The sequence below is a fragment of the Physcomitrium patens genome, chromosome 1 (genome assembly GCF_059467195.1).
Source record: "Physcomitrium patens ecotype Gransden chromosome 1, ASM5946719v1, whole genome shotgun sequence".
Taxonomy (NCBI): domain Eukaryota; kingdom Viridiplantae; phylum Streptophyta; class Bryopsida; order Funariales; family Funariaceae; genus Physcomitrium; species Physcomitrium patens.
Genome location: NC_143410.1, coordinates 23,781,022 through 23,804,155, shown reverse-complemented (window position 1 = coordinate 23,804,155; position 23,134 = coordinate 23,781,022). Strand labels below are relative to the sequence as shown.

At 29.9% G+C, this 23,134-nt stretch overlaps 1 protein-coding gene across 3 annotated transcripts; it reads right to left on the bottom strand.

The window, feature by feature from the left end:
• Window positions 1–10,245: 10,245 nt before the first annotated feature.
• LOC112291505 (uncharacterized) lies at window positions 10,246–12,766 on the bottom strand. Of its 3 annotated transcripts, none has more exons than XR_002972445.3 (8): window positions 12,372–12,766; window positions 12,033–12,099; window positions 11,807–11,846; window positions 11,313–11,445; window positions 11,103–11,174; window positions 10,891–10,968; window positions 10,673–10,767; window positions 10,246–10,516 (listed from the first exon to the last, which is right to left on the bottom strand). XR_002972445.3 is itself a non-coding variant. In XM_024539024.3 (8 exons), exons 1-8 carry the CDS (start codon window positions 12,726–12,728, stop codon window positions 10,429–10,431), a joined length of 897 nt encoding a protein of 298 aa, XP_024394792.1. In that variant the 5' UTR covers window positions 12,729–12,766; the 3' UTR covers window positions 10,246–10,428. The 3 variants fall into 3 exon arrangements, 2 of the variants coding, with proteins under 2 accessions (XP_024394792.1, XP_024394802.1); XM_024539024.3 differs by having other exon boundaries at window positions 10,673–10,734; XM_024539034.3 differs by having other exon boundaries at window positions 10,673–10,731.
• Window positions 12,767–23,134: the final 10,368 nt, after the last annotated feature.

Sequence of the window (23,134 nt, the reverse complement as noted above, 5' to 3'; positions counted from 1 at the left end):
GATTTTAAACCTTTTACTAAACAAAAAAAATTAACATTGTTAAAAAAAGATTGTGCTTATATTATAGAAAATCTAAAAATATTACTCAATATTATTCAAAGAAATAATGTAATTACAAAATAAAGAGCATGATTTTTAAAAAAGATGATATATTATTAAAAATAATAATTTAGTTATAATAGGAACCACGCAATTAGGATCTTATGCTATACCTAATAAAGATTTTATTCTCTCTTCAAAATCTTTATCTTGTTTTATAATAGATGTTTGTTTTTAACTTAAAAATAAAAAATTTTATACTTTATTAGATTTAAGAGCCTCAAATTGTTTTTAGATAAAGAAATTGTTAAAAAATATATAATATTTTTAGTAGAGAAAACTAAGCTAGTATATATAGAAGTTATCAATGATCACTCTTTATCTTTTGAAAATGTTAGCTATGAAACTATTCATGTAGAAGTAATAACAAATAGTTATGATAGCTTAATAATATTTAATGTTATTAGATTTTTATTTAATCTAGCTATTTTGATTTTATTATGCTAAAAAAATATAATCCTAAAATAGATAAAATTTCTTATAATCTTGATTTTTTTTACACCATAACTAAGGTTGTTACTAATCAATTAGAAAGTCATAAGCCTAATATAATCAAATTATTCTTTATATGTGCAAGAGCTTTTATACAAGCTAGGAAGAAAATATCTTATTTCTTTTTTTTATTTATGCCACATTTTTTTTTAATGAAATAAAGACTTTAAAAAAAATTCTAAGCCAATATCAAGGTTATCAAGACATTTTTGAAAAAAAAAAAAAATAGTTACTTTTTTAGAACATTGTCTTTAAAATTACTCAATTGATCTTTAAGAAAGAGCTAAATCATCATATGGACCATCTTATAACTTATCACAAAAAAAGTTAGTTATACTTAAAGAATAAATTAATGAAAACTTGGCTATGAACTTTATATGTCATTCAAAATCTCCAAAAAGAGCTTCTATCTTATTTATGAAGAAAAAAGATAGATTATTACAAATGTATGTGGATTATTGAGGGTTTAACAAGTTAATATTACAAATGTATGTGGATTATTGAGGGTTTAACAAGTTACTATTACAAATAGAAATCCTTTATTTTTAATATTTAAATATCTTGATCAATTAAATTAAGCAAAGATATATATTAAAATAGATCTACAAAGAGCATATAATTTGATATGCATTATAAAAAGAGATGAATGAAAGATTACATTTTAAATTAAGTATGGATATTTTGGATATAATGTCATGCTTTTTGGATTCATAAATATGCCACTCACTTTTCAAATTCTAATAAATGATATTTTTTAAGAATTTTTAGATGATTTTGTTATTTTTTTAATCTAAATAACATTCTAATCTACTTTGAGAATACATAACAATATGAATTTTATATTTATTGTATGTTACAAAAACTTAGAGATGTAGGACTATATACCAAGATAAAAAAGCATGTATTTCATACAACTTAAGTTGAGTTCTTAAAATACATCATTTTAAATGAAGACCTTATGATAAATCTTAAAAAAATTCAAACTATCTTAGATTATAAAATTCCAAAAATATTAAAGCATATGCTATGTTTTTTTTAAAAAATCAATTATTATTAAATTTTCATCAATAATTTTTTTTTAAATTACAACTCTAATTATATTTTTAATTTGTGAAGAAAAAGTTTAGTAGAATAAAGAAGCTGAAGCAATATTTAAAGCTTTAAATATAAATTTTATTTTTATATCAACATTTTAAAAGTATTTTTATGAAAAAAAATACATTGGACTTTGCCTTTGTTGTATTCTTATAAATAAGCATATATGAAAAAATTCATTATATTCCTTTTTATTCAAAAAATATTTTAATTATCAAGTTCAATTACAAGATCTACAATAAAGAGCTTCTTCTAATTATAATTCATTTTAAGAACATCACCATTATTTGAAAGATGTTTTTAGTCTTATAATTGTTTATATATATCACAAGAAACTCAAGTATTCTATATTGACATATATATATATATATATATATATATATTTTTCAACCATTGAAAAGCTTTTTAAAACATGCATTTATTAAAAATTCTATTAAATATCACTTATTGATCAAGAAAACAATAAGATTTGACTAATGTCCTTTCTATGCATTATTGTCATATAATACAAAAAAAAAATACATCTTCTAATCAAAAATAAAATATTCTTTTGTAGAAATTTTATATTTGAATAATGAAATCAGCATTAAATATTGATTCTTTCTCTCATGATCAAGTTCAATCAAATATATCTTCAAATATTCTTTTTATGATATTAAAAATTATTCTTTTATATCTTATAATGTTTTTAAGTTTAAATTCAAAAAGAACCTATTAAATTTTTATAAATACTTATATATTTTAATAGATGAAGCGTAATTACATGCTCTTTAAGATTGTTATAATTTTTTAAATATAAGATATTTTAGATACAACAAGATCTTAAAATTAGTATTTAAAGATTTTTAGTAGTTTCAATTATTAAAAGCAATAAAAACTTTTTGTAATCATGTGATATTTTTTTAAGATAATAAATACCTTGTCATCAATCTTATAGACTTTTCAAACCACTACTTATATCAAAATAACCATAGTCTTCTCTTTCTATGGATTTAATGATAGATCTTCTAATCTCTAGTTTTTGTGACTTTATATATGAGATAGTTGATTTTTTTTCACGAAAATGACATATTTTGTATCATATACAAAATCTATCATATGTAAAAAATTATCTGATTTTTTTCTTAAAAATATTTTTTTAATATTATAAATTATTAAAGAATATTATATCAAATAGATGAATTCAATTTCTATTAAGGTTTTATTGATTTTTTAAGATATTAAAAGTATATATAAAACTATATTTAGTTTTATATTTTCAAATTAATAAAAAAAAAATTGATAAATTTATTATTGAAAGAATATCTATAATACACCATCAATTATTATTAGATAATATTTTTCACTATAAGGATTTATGTATAAAAATAAAATATATTATTTTATTAAATTATTATTATTTTATTAAATTATTATTATTTTATTAAATTATTATTATTTTATTAAATTATTATTATTTTATTAAATTATTATTATTTTATTAAATTATTATTATTTTATTAAATTATTATTATTTTATTAAATTATTATTATTTTATTAAATTATTATTATTTTATTAAATTATTATTATTTTACTAAATTATTATTATTTTATTAAATTATTATTATTTTACTAAATTATTATTATTTTATTAAATTATTATTATTTTACTAAATTATTATTATTTTACTAAATTATTATTATTTTATTAAATTATGATTATCATCTAAAATTTGATATTTTTGACCTTTCAAAACTTAATAATCCTATAGCAAAAGATTTGAAATAATTTTTTTATTAAAGCCACATGTAATAACAAAGGCACAATTAAAGAAAGTTCAAGAACAACAAAAGATCAATGTAAATATGCATTATAAGAAGAAAAAAAATTATATGTTAATAAAGTATAGTTATTTTATGATAACACCAAGACTATTTGTTCTTGTAAAAATTTGGATTATTGTAGAGTTGAACTATTTCATATATGTAATTAATTCAATCCAATTGCATAATGATTATACCTATCAAATTCTATAAAGATTCATTTTATATTCCATGTGTTCTTTCTTAAGTTACACAAAACCATAGATATATTAGAAAGAAGACAAATATCACTTCTTTTTATAGAAGTAAACAACATTAATGAATTTGGATTAAAAAAAAATCTAAAAATTGAGATAGTAATAGAATTGGTTGGAATATCTTATACTTTGGTGCAAATATGATATTAATGAGTGCATATGGAAGCCATTCACATATCTTATAAATATAACAAAAAAAGTTCATGCTTTTTATTAACAACATCTATCAAAATTAAAATAAAGAATTAAGAATTTTTTTGTTATTAAGCAAAATGATTTTAAAAAAGATTGTATTCTATCTTTTATTTTTATTTGTGATTTCTTTGAATTTTTCAAATTAAAGAGATAAAAAATCAATAATTAGTAAATTCAACTTAAGAACTATTATTTATTGAATTATCAAACAAAGAATTGAAATTATCATAGTCTTTATGATGACATAATAGACATAAAGACCTTCTAAAATAATATATTCTTCTTTAAATAGATAGAAAGATATAATGTATTTTATACCACAACTTTGAAAGAAACTCTTGATGTTTGTTAATATTATTGGAGGTAGAAATCACTTCTAATGGTATTTCAAATGTTTATATAAAAGAAATAATAAAGGCTTTAATAATAAACAAAGAACATAATAGTCTTTTAAACCTAATATAAGATACTATTGATGGTTAAAAAGACCTACCAACTATCTTAAAGAAAACAAAGATTATATTATATTAAAAATATAATTTATTACACCTACGACTTTTTTAACATGTGATTATCGCTTCTTGTAAAACTTATTTTTAAATGAAGGAATAATGCCACATATATAATTAATATTAGTAATTATTTTTAAAAAATGAATTATATAGAAATAAATAAAAATAGATAAATTATATGATATCTTACAATAAAGCTTCTTAAAAGCTAAATAGGTATGAATTTGAATTTATATGTAATTAATAGATTAAAACTTACCTAATAAGTTGGCTACATATTACACATGTTGGCTATTTATGGTACAAGTTGGCCATGTGGTACACACATAGAAAACTTGCCATGCAAGTTAGACATATATTAGAGGTCCTATAGAATTTGCTACATAACTCCTACTAGGTAGTAAATAAAGAATAAAAGTGAGACATTCTTCTCTCTTATGAACTCCTTTCTTGCTTCTATTATAGTTTCAAGAGTCTCTCATTTTCTAAACTTTTGTAAAATCTATTCTAATTTTTTTAAAAATATACACTTTGTTTTATTTTATTTTATTTTTGTTGTCTTTCTTTAATATATATCTCACTTATTTATTTATGTTCTTTGAGTTCTTATCTTTAATACTATGGCTCCAAATTTTGAAAAAAATTGGATATTAATGATATTAAAAGATATAAAATAGTATTAAAATAATGATAATTTGTAATATACGAATATCAAATAAATAAACAAATAGTAGTATTTATATAGAAATTCTAATAAAAAAATCTTATTTATTATTATTTATTTTATTTTCTTTAATTAAATTATGTATTATTAATAATAATGTATTTAAGATTATTTTTATTATTATTTTTTATTGTTAAACCTCATTAATTTCTAACTTATTAAAAAACTTATAGCAATCGCATATTACTAGTATAGCATATGAAGATGTTTACATAGTAAAAAAGAGGTGTTTATACAATAAAAGAGAGGTGTCCATCTAACAGTTTGATTATTATATTCATTTATTTTAAATTTTATTTTAAAATAATATTAAATCATTAATTTTAAAATTTTAAAAATATACTATAAAATAAATATTAAAAATCAATAAAATTAAAAAAAGATATTTTTAAAGTAACATAATTAAAAAAATGAGACTTAAAAGAAAAAAATCTATTATTTCCAAAAATACATAAAAATTTGATTATTTTTTTACTTTAACCTTTGTATTATTTAAAAATTAATTAATTTAAAGTATTTAACTTATTTTTTATTATATAATCATATAATTATTTATATATAATTAAGATATTTGAAATTGATATTCTAAAATATCATTTTAATAGTAATTTTTATTTTCATCATGAATATAAATAAATAAAATATATTATATGATGGTATTTTTAATAATTTTTTTTAATAATTTTTACAAAATATAGTTATCAAATATAAAAATATACACAAATACATGATAGAAAAATATATTTTTTAAATTTGGTCAATATTTTTTAATATATTAAAATAAAGCCAACATCTACATAAGAGTATTTTAGAACTATATAATAATATATAATATAAAAATAATTGATATGAAAACATACTATAAATACTATGTTCAAAAACAAAAAGATCATTCTCAATCATAAGTTAAACTCAACTTAATAACATAAATTCTAAAATTAAAATTGATAATATTTTAGACTAGGTTTGGAATAATAGAGTATTTTACTATAAAAATAAAAATAATAATTTTATTTTTGTCAAATGCCATTCTTGGTAATATTTCTAAAAATTAACTTAAAGGTTAGTTTGCAAAACTTTAAAATAATTATATATATATATATATATATATATATATATATATATATATATATATAAGTGACATAATTTTAATTTTAATTTTTTAATTTAAATGAAATAAAATGATTTTCAGACTATGTTTATTAAGATAATAATAAGAAAAAATATCAATCATGTATGCATGTATCATAAAGAAAAAAGATTTAAAATTTCAAAAATAAAAAATGTAATTTGATATATTCTAAATATATATATATATATATATATAAACATACAAACACATACACACATATATATATATATATATATATTTAGAAATTGAAATAAATATCAATTAAAATTACTATTATAGATCAAAGAATAATTAAAAATATAATAATAGTTTTATTAGTTCAAATATTATTTTCTTATTTTTTATATTTTAAATTGTTCATTTATTTTTATTTTGAATGAATATGAGTATTTTTTTAGTTTGACCAAATTAAATTATAAATATTAGTACAAATACAAAAGCATATATATATATATATATATATATATATTTATGTTGAATAATTTTTTTGATAAGACAATCTAAAGTTATAAAGCATGTTTTAATCATGATTACTTTACATATTTTATCAAATACATTTTCTATATTTTTAGAATTATTTTAGTAGTTTTTATTAGAAAGTTATTTATGAAATTGGAATAATTAATTTAATGCAAATCAATTAGAAGGAAAAAAAACTAACTAAATTATATTATAGAGATATTCGAATTATTGTTTAAAAATAACAAAATAATTGTAATATGTTATTTATAAAAAAAATTAAATGATAGCATGATAAATAAATCAATTGTTAGATTGAAAAAAATAATAAACTTTATTTTGTTAGGGATTTCTTTGTACAATAGAAGAATGTCTAAGCTTTTAATTGATTACCACCAAAATTTCTAAAATAGTCTTTTAATGATATTTTCAACTAAAATTGTCAATAAATACAACTTACTTTTTAAACTTTCAAGATAAACTATTCACTATCTAAATTTTTGTTTTTTATTTTATTTTATTTTATTTTTAATTTAATAATGCTAAGGAGTCTAAATGAAATATGATACGATATTAGAGATGTGTGTGTAAGTATATATATAATGTTATATTGCCAAATTTTATTTTGAATTCTTGTCTTTATGTAGTAAAAATATTAACAAATATGTGCAATGAAGTCTTGGTCTACTTTAAGAACTTAGAAAAGTAATATTTGTGGTTTTTTCAGAAGTGCTTAATTGATAATGTAAAGGAATTTCTCCGATAGAAATAAAAAATAATAAAAAATAAAAATATCCAATTTTTTTGTTAATACTAATAGTCTTGAGCATCATAGTGTTTATTAGATTCAAATTATGTTTTGAGTTTGAGTATTAATCATAAGGATAGCTGAGTTTCATTTTTGAAATATCAGAATAAAACTATTATTATAAAGACCACGTGTTGTAGCAATCTTTCAAAATTGGTAGTAATTTTGAATATTATGAAGACCATAGTTGGTATTTTAAACCAACTATTTTTATTTTTGTTTATTTATTTATTTTTGGGTGAATAATTGTAAAGAATTTGATATTCCATAAAATTATGGAATGTATGGAATATCAAATTCTCTACAATTATATAAAATAGCTTCTTTTATACCTCTATCAAATTTAAATGTATAATTATAAAATAAATAAATAAACATGTTAGAATTAATAGGATTAGTTGGAAATGTATATAAATAAAACCAACCAAGAAGCAATGTAAAAAAAAAAAAAAAAAAAAAAAAGATGAAATGGAATACAATTTTTTTCTACATTGTGCAAATAATGTTGTCTCCCAAAAACACTTTTGGGCCCATTTGAAAAGGTTGTTTCAAATGTAAATATAAACCATGTCAAAATGCTACAAATAATCATCAATTATAATTAAAATTAAAATTAAACTTTCTTTATTTGTCATAGTTGTTGAGATTGAAATATAGGTTGACATATTTAAATTTGTAACGAAAATAATGATTTGATTTACTTCATGATTTCTTCTCACTTTACACTACATGCAATAGCCAAGGCTTTTAAAATATAGATTTTCTTCACCTAATGAAAAACTTGGTGAAACTTTTAAACCATGGTTTTTTTAAGTACAATCCTAGATAAAAATCCCCCTTAGAAAATAAAAATTAAATAAAATTAAAAATTAATGCTAAATATGCAGTTGATAAATAATGTCTAAAACTGACAATCCTAGCTAACAGCATTTCTTTACCATCACAGCAGGAATCAGAAAGAGCATTTAACTTGTTTTTCCCCTTTTCCGGCGGTTGGCGCAGTGGGCGTGGGTCACTGAATTGACCGCGGATCGGATGACGGCCTACAGCCTGAGTTTTCATCTAATGGGAGCGTTCATCCACAGGGGTACCCGATGATTTTTTTGGATGAAAGACTTTAGGGTTTGTAGCAAACAAACGGAGCATATGAACCCTACCTCGCAATCTCTCGTCGTCGGTCTCAGAGTTAGAGCCGTTGCTACCGGCTGAGATTCAGTTTCTGTTGTATTAGGTTTAGCATCGACTGGCCACACGTTTTGAATTTTAGGGCTCTCCGTTGGCTTATGGCGACTATATAATAGGTTTGAGGTCTCTTTCCTTTGCAATGTGAGCTTGTGCATGGTTACCTCCTTTCCTCTACCCTCGATGTTTTTGCATCGACGTTTATCAGCTAACTTGGTGTCGGTTTTTAGCTGGCCGTGTTTCGTTGTGGGTCTGTCCTTATTGAAGTCTTATTCTCAGTGATGACATTCTTAGATGACGAATCTGAGTTTAAGGGTGCGAGCGAAGGTTAATGGAGCTGGCATTGCGGTGTGCTATCGCAGTGTCGTGTGAAACTACCGGATCTTGCCTCCCGCTGGTCTGCCAGTTGCACTGAAGCATAAACGAGGCATTTGTCTGAGAGAATCATGTAAAAGATAGTATGCACAGTCGCTGTTGCCCGATTGATGATACTTTCCATCACGACGGTCATCAGAGCTTCGGCGGTGCTGTTCTCAATTTGGAATTAATGTCTGACGGGTACGAATTTGCGACTTCACCTCCCTCGTTTAAGGGTGATATGATAGTCTGAATGTTTCGAAACCGACCTGTTAAGAGACTTCTTAATTATGGAATCCTGTGTTTCCGACTTTTAGTTATCAGCGCGCCCACGGAATGTCAGGTTGGATGCAAGCTTACTATGATGTAACCTAGTACCATCAAAGCCTGATACTGGTGATGATAAGTCATTATAACTGTAAGTCTGAGTACTAGCTTGCCATCCGGTCTGACAAATGGAACTCGGGACATCCGGACTTACGCCCTGGGATTTAGAGCAGCTAAGACAATGCAGTGATGATTACTGTACCATCAAAGCCTGAAATCTGTGATGAAAATTCACTATAACTGTAATCTGAGCAATCAGAAGTATTATTGCGTGGAAAATCCTCCAGATAATACACTTGTGGTTCCACCATAGTACCGTACAAATTTGAACAGGTTACTTGAAAGCAGTCGCGGATCCTATACTTGGTCGCCATCTGCGCAACAATACACCCCACAGACTGATTTATATCTAGACGATTGCAGCATACGCCGTCCCAGGTTGATGACAGTTCCTGCATGGAGTTTCATTTTTGTTATTACGACTGTGAAATTTTATTTGTTCTGAAAACTCGGGTACTCAATGGTTTGCGGAAAAAATTATTTATTTACAATGTGTAATCACTATCACCTAATACCATGTTGTCCACTACCGACCTACTCCAACCCCGACCCTGAAATCAAATCAACTGGAAAAATCCTAACAAATCATTCTGTTAAGCTGACAACTTGTGCCCCCACCTTGTGGCAGCTAAATCCGACTTGTCTAAAAATTGGTGTGGATGTAACGCAGTACAGACATGATGAAGAACGTGAAAAATGAGCAGTACCAGTCAAAACACTTGTATTGGACCAATACATGTATTACATCGAACGGCTTCTGCACCTTATGACCGGCACCCATCGACCAATTTTATTGATACTACAGATCTTATACATTCTTCGGTCATGGTAGAGTCTAACAGTTCTGCAAAGATATTTAACACAAACTAAATTGAAGGATAAAAATATAAATGGCTGCAATAAAATGTGAAGTAGGAGTCTTCATTATACAATAGCGTTCAGGGACCCCTCTACAGGCCATCCCCGACATGCACAGTGAACTTTCGCTAATGTGGCCATATAATCACCTGACCTGAAAGGAGCCAAGGCGTAATACTTGTTAATGCAGTATGAATAGTTTTTATCCAAGGATTAAACAAGCATATGGTGAGCACCAGTTGAGCGGCTGGATGATGATAGAACAATAACAAAATGTTTCTACAACTAGTAAGGGAGGCTCAACTCTCACCTCAAACCATAGGGACTTGAAACTGCGGTAGTGATAGCCTCCTTGGCAGCTTCGGATTTCTTCTGTGAAGTACGTCGACATCAGTACAACAGAAACTGAACAGAATATTCACATACAGAAAGAAGGTTATTCATATTACACTCAACTATGACCAAAGGCTTTAGTCGAACAAGAAAATCTATGCAGCACTGAAATGAGAAGAATCTAACGCCACGCACCTGAGATTCGTAGTACAAGCCCACATACAAGTATGCGTAGAAGAAGTCATGTGCATTGGCGTTTGCAAGTTCCAAAAGCTGCATACGGTCAACGTGGTAAGAAAGGACCGTGATAATGTTTCAAACTCAAGTCAAACTAGGTTTTACCAATTTGTCTCCCCTATCTAACGAATAAAGGAAGTTTAAGAGATGGTTTGGAATGTCCAGCTTACTTCTTTGGTGTCAACCCCGTCCCTAAATAACTCGTAAGCAGCCCGCATTACTGGTCTGCTGTCTCGGCCAACCTGTAGGTAGTTCAATCTAACAGGTGAATCACAAGATTGCGATTACTCTCGCAGAAATGTCACCAAGCATAATAGAATGCATAGGATATAACGGGGATTAACTTTCGCCAAAACTACACGCGACCACTAATATCTCACCTTCAGAAAACGTCGTCTAGCTTCCTCTGGCCCGTGCAGCTGGGCCTCACAGAGAAAGCACCAAATTGACTCCTCTGTGTCATTGGGATTGACTGCAACATCATCCCTAAACTGCTTAGCTCCTTCTTCAAATCTATACCGTAGTAACCAGTTTATGAGGATCAGTTTCCATCCATTCCATTCGCTCTGAACACCAACTCTTGCACTCTCTTTACTATATTAAAGCCTAAGAACCTCTCTTCATCAACAAATTGGCCAGAACTACTGCTTTGTTTACAGTATTCTACTCTGTACGATAAACTCCAAAAAAGGACAGTCTGTACTGTCACACGACTAGCGATATTACTACACTCGCAGCACGAAAGACGCAATTTTTTTTTTTTTTTTTTTTTTTTTTTTTTCCTTTTCCTTTTCCTTTTCCAAGAACACGAAAAAAACTAAATTCAAAATGAAATAGTGTAGGAAACCGAAGGTCTTCATTAAGGGAATATTACCTATTAAGGTAGTAGAGAGAAAGGCCACGCTGCCATAAATCTGAATCCAGAGCAATTCAAAAAGCGATTGAGATTGCATTTTCTTTGCAATTAACTGTTCAAATCTAGATTCAACATGAGAACATGCACGAACTGCGAATATCGCCATAGTCTTCTTTAATACTTCTGTTTGTTCAATCAGCATTATTAGTACATGATATCTACCATGCAAAGTTTGTGACCGCACATGGTCTTTGTCGGGGATCAAGCTCCAGTGCCTTGTCGAATTCCACAACAGATCCCTTCACATCCCCCTGTAGACATTGACCACCCACTTCGTACTAAGTACAGAAGCAAGCAATTCATATCACGAAAATTACAAGGACTAGAATCGATTGTGAGGAAGAACGCAAATGATGACCAGCAGAACGATACAAAAGAGAGAACGTCCGACAAATTACTACAAAATAAGATATGGAGATGGCCAATTACTGGAATGAAAATGCAACGGACACAACAATCCTCCGTCCAAAAAATCAGACGATCCTCAAAGTAATCCCCACCAAAAACCAAAACAATTCCAAACCTGTGCAAACAAGTTCATGCCGCGACGAGTGGCTAGAATGGCAGCTTCTCGCCCACCACCGGAGGTAGCCATGGCGCGAGCGGCCAAAACCACAGCAGCCACAGATGCAGTGCCCAGAAGAATGGCACTTCCCGAGACGGTGCCCACCACAAGGCCTCGTCGGCCTCCCCTCTTGCTCGGCACCTCGGTGCGGCCGGATGACGAGGGTTGCGACGGAAGAGGGGAGCTCCCTTTCACTCCGAAGCAACCCACAGGCAGCAGCTGGGACCCCACCAAGTATGGTCTCCCAGCGACGCGAGGGCACGGCAGCAGGCGAGGGGTGGCGGGGAAGTGGAGAAGGATTGCAGGCGTCGCCATGTCCGATTGCGCGCAGGCAGGCCAAGCTTGTTGGCGTGTGTGTGTGGTTGATTGCTATGGATGGAGTCTGATGGATTGCGGCTGTTGGAGTCGAGGGGCCCCGTCGCCGAGGATTGCTTGCTTGCATGCGGCAGGGCCGGAGATAAGACAAAGAAAAAGAAGAAGATGACTGGTGTGGTGTGGTGGTGCTTCCTGTCTCCGCCTCTTCTCTTCTGCTCTGCTCTGCTGAGCTTGTCACCGTGCCACCCCTGCTCTTACCAAGCTTCCAACACACACGTTCAACCCAACAACTTTTGTTCAATATTGGGTGTTGAAAGGAGCAGAATGGGTGGGTAAAAGTTTAACGTGGAATTCCAAAGTAAATGAGAGTATGTCAATATTGCAATTACCATAAAATATAACATGTTAGTGTAGAATATAATTTGTTAGAGAGATAATAGATAAATGGAGAATATAATTTGAAGATATAAAGAGTAGGTCTAAAAGTTGCAGACTTTCCTTGAATGTGCTTCTTAAATTGTTTTCTCTCAGGTTCAATAAAAAAAACAATTTGTAATAAAGTATGATCAAAATAATTGTTGTTGAAAAAAAATAATTTCTACTTCAAAAAAAATGATTATAAAATCTTAAATTGTGCAATGTGAGTTGGGATGTGCATTAGTTTGATTTAAGCTTTAATTTTTGTATTATTATTTTTGGTATGAATACCAATTTAATTAAAAAAATTATCCATATTTAATATTTTTTAATTTATTACTAAATTGCAATGTCATATCAAATCAATGCAATTTCATGGCATTATCTCACTTATCTTTGCTGGCATTTTATTTTATTTTATTTTATCATATGTGTCAAGGATATGAATCTTAGAGAACTAAAAGAACAATACACTCTTTTGTCACTCAAAAAGACTAGAAAATCATTCAAAGATGGTATAATATTAAATTAAAATAACTATTATCAAAGAAAAGAGGATTAAAAAGTCTTGAAACAAAACTAAGGTCTAAAAAGGCATTGTCAAGAGTGAAGAAGGCTTCATTCTTGCCTTTATGTATACTATCAACTAAGAGCTATGAAGCGACACCTTATAGAACCTCCAACACGTTTTCAATTTGCAAGATATATGTCTTAACTTGTAAGGCAAATTTTTTACATACATGCCATATTATTAGCTTGTACCACAAGCTATTCACATGTGCAATACATGGCTAACTTATTAGCCAAGTTGATAACCTACTAATCAACTATAAACATATATAAAGTCAAACATGCATTTATGAAGCTTCTAAGAAGCTTCACTACAAGATAATATGAAATCATTTTACATTTATCTTTTATCTATCACTTCTTATTTGAATAAAAATATATGTTTGTTACATTACTCCCCATTCTAAAGACAAGTTTTATAAGGAATAATCATCATATGTTGAAGAAGTTCAAGATACAATAAATTATATTTGCCAAATACTTTGATCTTTGTTTTCTTTAAAGATGGTTGATAGGTTGTCTAAACTATTAATAATGTCTTATTCTAAGGTAGAAAGACCACCATATTATTTAGTTGTTGTTGAAGCCTTTATAACTTTTTCAAACAAAACATTTGTAAGACCATCATGAGTCATTCATATATCCAATAAAATCACCAAACATTGAGAATCTCTTCCAATGTTGGGATATCAAACGCTGTCGAAATACGTGAAGTCTTGCTTGAGAATGCTCCAGGTAATCCTTCATCTTCTTCTTTATCTTCAAGCATGATTTCCAATTTCTCTTGCAACTTTCCATCAGATGCTTAAAGAAAGAGCTCCACCTTACTTGGATCGAATAATTGTCTTTCTTTCTTTGATAAAGAAGAATATTGCTTTTCAAACTCCCTTAATAATTTTGTTGCTAGAAGATCCTTCTCTGGCCTTTCAATTTATTCGAAAAAAGACTTTTTTGTAACCCTATCACTATCTTCCAAGAAAAACTCATCTGTCAATGCTTGAGAAAATTTCTCCCATGAACCTTATTGTTCTTGTTGTGTTCAAGCTTCAATATACCAAAGCAATTGAACTAATAGAGGTAGGTTCGAATATGGGGAAAGCCTGGTTATATGAATTGGGTCTGTTAGTGTCACAATTGATTGTACTCTAGCTATCTGAAATCAATTATCAAATGACAAAACACCAAGGCTTACTCCTTCCGTCTTAATTCAACACATAATCCATTCTACAAATATCAATTCAACAATACTTCCATATTCTTATCAGTTCATCTCTCACTTACTCTCTTTGTAGTTTATATATATTCAATTACTGATCTCCAGCTTACTTATTATATTCAGTTTCTCAGTTCATCATACAGAATTCAATATCGTCACTTAATACAACATAATTTGATAATCTCAATTCTCAAGGTTACAGATTTTTTCCAAAACGGTTAGTCCAAAGTCATATTCCACAATATTCTAATTAAAATTTCAACAATACTTCTTTTAATCACAATTCTTCATAAGCAAATAATAAAAGCAAAGAAAACAAAGAAGTAGCATCAAGCTTACTCCGGCTTACGACTCTCACAGTCTGGCCTCCCGACTTATGATTCTCACAGTTTGGCTTGGATCTCCCTTTTCTCAACCTCTTTATCCTACCAAAAGATGGACTATCGGCTAGTAGATTCCAAAGGTTATGATCTTTTGAATTCTTAACCATTTATTCCACTAACAACCTACTGTTACCACCTAAATTGTCTAACCATAAGCCTAATTCTCAAGGTTATCAATAACCAATCAGTAACTTACCACAAAATTTATTTACCTATTCTACATAGTCCCACTCCTATCTATGCAACGTCCTCGCAAATATTATTTAGCCTCAACTTATAAAGACGTTGCAACGTTGGCTTCTTCAGTGAATAGCGTTGGCTTACCATCCTTTGAATTGGCGACCTCTTCCTCTGCTACATCCTCGTCGTCTGCCTCGATGCTTGAAGGTTCTCTAGCCAAATGTACCGTCAGATCTTCTTTCAATAAATCCAATTCCCATACCTGAGACTCAAGATGGCAATTTGGTTGTCGTACTCCTCCAACATCTTTTGCCATTCTTCTGTTAGTCCCAAAAGTATCTCCAAAGGTATTGTCCTTGAAATCGACGTATTGGTCCGCACTAAATTATTAGCATCCTTTTCAAATGCGGCTAGTTTAGTCTGCAACATCACAACCTCTATCTACAGTTGCTTTTGTCGTACCTTCCAATCAATCTCAATCCTTGCTTTCTCACATACCATGTTTGCCATCTTCTCCTTTTCCGCCATCCACTTCTCCTTAACCACAAAAGAAAACATGATGCTTGTCAAGAACCCCCCTCCTACTTCTTACTATAGTCCAATCAATTGGGTCGACTCCCCCTTTTGTAACAGAAAACCCGTCGCGGATTTATGTATAGTAAAGTTTAAGCCGATTGCCATTGATCCGTGTAATAAATTTAGTACCCATAAAATCTTCCAATTGCACTAAACTATTTGGAAATCTGTTAATAAATCAATATGGCCCATGCCATCGAACTTGAAATTTTCCTAGAAATTTTTTAAATCGACTATCATAAAGAAGTATCAAATCATTTGGCATAAAAATCTGTGGTCTAAGCTTACTATCATAATAAGTCTTCCTTCGTTTTTGTGTAGTTTCCATTATCATTAATGCATTGGCTCTAGTTTCATCTAATTTTTTCAGTTCTTCTAAACGGTGCCATAATGAATCATGATCTCCCAATCTATTATCTATAGTAATTCGTAAACTTTGGACTTTCAATTCAATAGGTAATATTGCTTTCTGGCCATAAACCAATTGAAAAGGGGTAGCATTAGTAGTAACTTTATACGCAGTATAATATGCCTATAAAGCTGCGAACAACTTAGTATCCCAATCTGTTCCCGCTCCTAAAACTGTCTTTCTTAAGATTTTACATAAAATTCCATTAGTCTTTTTTGTTTGTCCATTGGCTCTAAGATGATACGATGTAGTCTTACGATGTTTTATCTCATATTTAGCTGTAAGTGCTTTGATTGTACTATTTATAAAATGAGTTCCTCGATCACTAACCAATTCTCGTGGACAATCAAACCACGTAATAATATTTTCATACAAAAAGGTTACTACTGTACTTGCACTATCGGTTTTTGTAGCTACGGCTTCAGCCCATTTTGTTATGTAATCCGTTGCTACCAATATATACCATTTTTGGCCATTTCTTGAGGCTGGTGCAATTGGTCCTACAAAATCAATTCTCCATTTTTCAAAAGGTGCTTGAGCTAGAATCGATACCAATGGCATTACTGAAGTTCTAGTAGGTCGATCCGTTCTCTGATATGGATCACAATGACGGACAAATTAATGGGTATTTGCAAACATTATTCGCCACCAATAACTAGCCTGTAAAACTTTATGAGCCGTGCTATCCTCCACAAAATGTCCACCACAATTGTCCAAGTGACAACCTTCTAATATAGTACTCACTTCAGTCTGATAAATACAGCATCGCAAAACTCCATCCTTGCCTTGTTTATATAAAGCTTCACCAATCATTGTATAAAGTGTACATTTTAATATTAAGCGTCGTTTAAGCTTTTCATTAAAATTAGGTAGGAAGGTTTGAAATGTCAAGTATTGAATTATTTTACTATACTCCGGAGTAATTACATCTATCGCAAACAGTTTCGAATCAAGTAGTGCATTGTTAATGGGTTCATTACCTAATATATTAGATAACTGAGATAAATGGTCCGCATTGGAATGTGATTTTTCTTATCTTACCTGAATAGTAAAGTCAAATTTCTTCAAGAGTAAAATCCATTGTATAATACGACCACTCAATTGAGGCTTATTAATCATATATTTTAAAGTATCATGGTTGACATGGAAAACAAATTTATAACCAAGAAGATAATGTCGAAACTTTTGTATGGAATAAATCATCTCCAATGCTTCTCTTTCAGTTGTTGTATAATTTTTTTCAACTACTACTAATTGACAACTTGCATAATAAATTAGGTGATCAAAACCCCAGTCATCTTTCAGGCTTAGCACAGAACCAATCGTGACATTAGATGCATCCATATAAACTTAGAATGGTTTTGTCTAACAAGGTGCCACCAATATTGGTGCTGAAACCAATTTTTGTTTCAATGTTTTGAATGCAATTGTACATTCCTTTGTCCAAAATGGACTGGTCCCATTGGTTGGTGGTTTCTTTAAGAGATTTGTGAAGGGAAGGCATATAACTGCGAATAGATAGATAAATTGCCGATAATAACTGATATGGTCGATAAATGCTCGAACACTCGTAACAATATCTGGTAGCTTTAATTCTACTATAATCTTTATTTTATCTGGATCTGTAGCAATGCCTGCCATCAAAACTATATGATCCAACAGTTTATCAAAAGATATACTAAATTGGTACTTTTTTGAATTTAAAGAAATTCCATATTTGGCATATTGATTCAAACATTGACCTAGACATTCTAAATGCATGGCTCTCGTACTAAATATACAGAAATCATCTAGAAATATTTTTATTGAAATTCGTAGCTAATCTTGAAATGCTTGCATCATTATCCTTTGAAATGTAGCTCGTGCATTACAAAGCCCAAACAACATAACCTTATAGGCAAAGGTTCCCCAATTTGTAGTAAAAGCAGTTTTTAACTCGTCTTCTTTTACAATTTTAACTTGATTATAACTGAAAAATCCATTAAGAAATGAATAATATTTGTGTCTAGTGACAGCATCCAATATACTATCCATGAATGGTAAAAGAAAATAATCCTTCTTGGTAGCTGCATTTAATTTGTAGAAATCTTGACAAATGCAAACTTTTCCATTCTTTTTCGGTACCATAACAATTGGTGAAATCCATTCACTGAAAGGAACTGGATAGATAAATCCAACATCCAAGAGTTTATCCAGTTCTTCTTTTACCATAAGTGAGTATTTTGGATTAAGTCAATGTTATCTTTGGTGTCTTGGTGTAGCGTTCTCCTCCAATATAATTTGATGCTCACAAACTTCAGTTGGAATTTCTTTCAAATCCGCATACGACCATGCAAAAGTAGTTTTATGCATTAAAAAGTAATCTACCCAAATTTCTTTCTCCTTGCCTTTTATACACTCATAAATCTGAATAATTTGGGGAGCCTCCTCTATACCTAAATTAATTGGTTGACATCGTGGAATTTCACGAGTCTCTAGAATAATATTTTACTCAATTCCAAAATCTTTCATAAAATCCGACAAATTAGAACTTTCCAACTCGAGTTCCATAGCCCTAACATGATTAACATCCTGTCTATTCATCTAATATGCAACCATATGATCAGAATTATCAATAACATCTGGAAGAACTAAGTACTCTCCCAATTCCCTACACTGGTATTTTATTCTAGTGTGCTCGACAACTTACTTTATATTAGTATAAATTAGGTCAGGTGCACCAATTTCTTCTTCTATAAACTCATCTTTACAATCCGACGTGAATTTTGAACTAGCAAATTGAGTTTCTTCGTGATATTGGACAGGATACATTTGAAGCATAATTTTTTTATTACCTTTCCCAATTGTCAATGTACCACGATCCAGTCATTTTGAGCTTTAGCTTGATACAACCACAGTCATTCCAATAAAATTGAATATGACAATATAGAGCTTCGTAGTCGAAAAATAATATAATCAATTTTGTAGGTAATTTTTGCAATTACTATATCAATACTTTGTAAAATATCCATAGATTTAACTCGACTAAAATCAACCATTCTCAAAACTAATGTAATAAAAAATAAGTGATCCAAACCCAACTCCTCTATTGTAGCGGCATTCATAAGATTTACACTAGATCCTCCATCTACTTGTACTCCCGATACTAACATTCCATCAATTGAGACATCAATCGTTGGTGCACCCGGATCAAGATTCAAACTTACTTCTCGGATTTCTTTATTTTGAGATCTGTGAGGAATTAATAAGGAATTTAAGATAGTTCGGCACTCAGGTGCTAGCACCAATAGTTGCTTCATAGAGATCGTAGATTATATGGTGCCCAAATCTTTTAGAATATCATATAGTTCTGTATTAGTGGTAATTCCCAATGTCCATTTCTTCTTCCCAGTCCTAGACACTGATGCAAGTAAATTGGTTTTCTCTATATTAAAAATTGATAAAGCTACTAGAACTAAATTTGACGGAGCTTGTAAAATCAGTTCTTTCAATGGGTAAGATTGTTCTCCCAATTGGGCTAATATTGGTTCCTTGGAATTCATGCCTTTGAGAGGATCTTTCAACAAAAAGGACATTTTTCAAAATTGTATAGAGAACAAAACAACTTGAAACGGAACAAAAGCCTCTATAATCAGTACTTCATTAGAGTGCACAACCAATTCATGTCTTATATTGAGTGAGGGGCCCATGTCAGGACCTGGATTGGATGGCCCCATAATTGAGTCCAATTGGCCCTTTGCTTCAAGATCACCCAAATATTGAATTGGTCATTTTTTCTTTTGTTGACTTCTTATAAAGATAGCTTGGACTACTTCTACCTGATGAACTGGTGATTCTTGTATTTCGTTATTTTTTTCCTCTACTATTTGCTTAGTCGATTGTATCTTTTGATCATGATTATTAGGATTAAATGGAACATTGCATTGATAATAAAAATGACCCGATTGCTTGTAATTTCCACATACTGGAGCATATTTGTTTATAAACATTGGATTAGGGCATTCACTGGCATAATGACCAATTTGCTGGCACCGGTAGCAACATAGTGATTTTTGGTCCCTACCGTCAGGTACACTAGGAGTCTCCATTAGAATATATCTATTAGGCCGATTCTAGGTAGCCATAGTAAATGATCCTGGCTGACCAATTACTATTGGTCGAGAATTGGATTGTTGAATTGGTATAGTTTGAGGATTACTCCCTTGATTATTTCCACTGTTCTACATATTTTTTCCATAAACCGGATTATAATTAGTATTTTGAAAATTTCCAAAGCCACGAGTAGGTCGATTTGGCCAATTACTATTCCAACCATCCATATTTCCAGTTTGTATTTGATTAACATTCTATTGAGTTAATTGTATTAATGTCTGGTTATTGAACTGTTGTTGCCTTTGTAAATGCCAACAATTTTGGATAGGGTGCTTTCGTCCACAAAATGTACATTGAACACCCGTTTGTCTCGGTGATAGATATTTTGTATCAAAATGATCTTGTCCCTTACAATTATTACACCATACATTAAGTCTTGTATTAAAAAACTAATGTCATTTTTCCTTATCTTTAGCTAAATTCACGGCCAATTCTCCCATCTTCTTTGTTAGATTTAATAACAAGGCTTCATTTGGATCTTTAACAGTCGCATTTGTAAACAACTTTGATTGTTGATAGATTAGCGATGTAAAATAAGATGTCATTGTTATTGATGCTATTGCTTGGAGTGGTGTAGTATTAATTGATTTTTGCAATATAACATTCTTCATGTTGGAGTCAGCCATTTGTAGATAATTACCCATCGATACATTTCTCGGTTGTATTTGTTGGCTTCCTGAACTTGGAATCATCGTGGCCACCATTGTTAACAATTGGTCATAATGACATTCTTCCCATACCTTTGTTCTTGCCAACGATGCCTCTATCGTAGCTGATCGAGCCTCTTTTACAAACATTTTCAATTCTGGTGGATGCAAACCGTTAATTAATATCGATAATATAAACGCATCTGACATTTGATTATTTGACCATTTACAAAGTATATCCGCAACTCGGCCATAATAAGACTCTATTGATTCTTCTGCAAACATCCTGTTATTCATAAAACTTTCTCGAAATCGTTCTTCAAATCCAATTGGTCTAAAATGGATTAAGAAGGCATTCCTGAAGGCCTCTCAATTGGAAAATCTATCCACTGATTCCTGATTATACTATTCAAAAGTTGTATCTTTTAAAGTTGCTGGCAACTATCTCAATCAAATATCTTCAGTTCTACCATTATTAGTTATACAGGCTGTCAAGAATTGAGATATATGGTGATCGAGATCAGAGCCCATGCAACCACTAAAAGTAAATAATGGTGCCACACTTGTAGTTCGGTCTCATACTACTCCCATTTGTACTGTAATTGGTACTTCTGGCACTCCTGCGGCCATTGGTGTTATTATTGGTCTTCTTGCTATTTGAATTTGAATTTTTCTTCTTTTGGTTTTACTTGGACCTACAATTCCTTTTTGTCGTTCTTATAGGAGATTTCTTATGCATAATTACTCCTGGCTTTCTTTCCCTTCTCTATTAATTTTTTGATAATCCTCCACTTCATGATTATCACTCATAATCTTTCATTCTTCTTGGTAAAATCAATACTACCTTGAATTATAACTCACATATTTATAATCCTAAGACTAGTTCTTCTTACATTCTCATTCAATATATAATTCCATCTCTCATACAATCAATTTCTAACATTTCATATTGTTATCATTTCCCCGACAGTGGCGCCAAAATATTGTTCTCGTTGTATTCAAGCTTCAATATACCAAAGCAATTGAACTAATAGAGGTAGGTTCGAATATAGAGAAAGCCTGGTTATATGAATTGGGTGTGTTAGTATCACAATGGATTGTACTCTAGCTATCTAAAATCAATTGTGAAATGACAAAATACCAAGGCTTACTCCTTCCGTCTTAATTCAGCACATAATCAATTCAACAATACTTCCATATTCTTATCAGTTCATCTCCCACTTACTCTCTTTGCGGTTTATATATATTCAATTACTGATCTCCAGCTTACTTATTATATTCAGTTTCTCAGTTCATCATACAGAATTCAATGTCGTCACTTAATACAACATAATTTGATAATCTCAATTCTCAAGGTTACAGATTTTTTCCAAAACGGTTAGTCCAAAGTCATATTCCACAATATTCTAATTAAAATTTCAACAATACTTCTTTTAATCACAATTCTTCATAAGCAAATAATAAAAGCAAAGAAAATAAAGAAGTAGCATCAAGCTTACTCCGGCTTACGACTCTCACAGTCTGGCCCCGATCTCTCTTTTCTCAACCTCTTTATTCTACCAAAAGATGGGCTGTCTGCTAGTAGATTCCAAAGGTTATGACCTTTTGAATTCTTAACCATTTACTCCACTAACAACCTACTGTTACCAACTAAACTGCCTAACCATAAGCCTAATTCTCAAGGTTATCTATAACCAATCAGTAACTTATCAAAAAATTTATTTATCTATTCTACAAACCTCCAAAATGTTCTATAAGAGACTTTACTTCATTTCTTATTTCTTATGCAGAGGCTAATTTAAATAATTGAACCATCTCTCTTTCTGAAATACACTTCAATTCTATTTCTTTTATAT

What these genes read in the sequence shown, in the direction of transcription:
- LOC112291505 (XM_024539024.3), bottom strand. Translation starts at nt 12,728, where the DNA reads ATGGCGACGCCTGCAATCCTTCTCCACTTCCCCGCCACCCCTCGCCTG. An exon ending in GCATGAACTTGTTTGCACAG is followed by an intron (nt 12,100 to 12,371) that starts GTTTGGAATTGT and finishes CAATGTCTACAG; the next exon opens with GGGGATGTGAAGGGATCTGT. An exon ending in TGATCCCCGACAAAGACCAT is followed by an intron (nt 11,847 to 12,032) that starts GTGCGGTCACAA and finishes CTCTGGATTCAG; the next exon opens with ATTTATGGCAGCGTGGCCTT.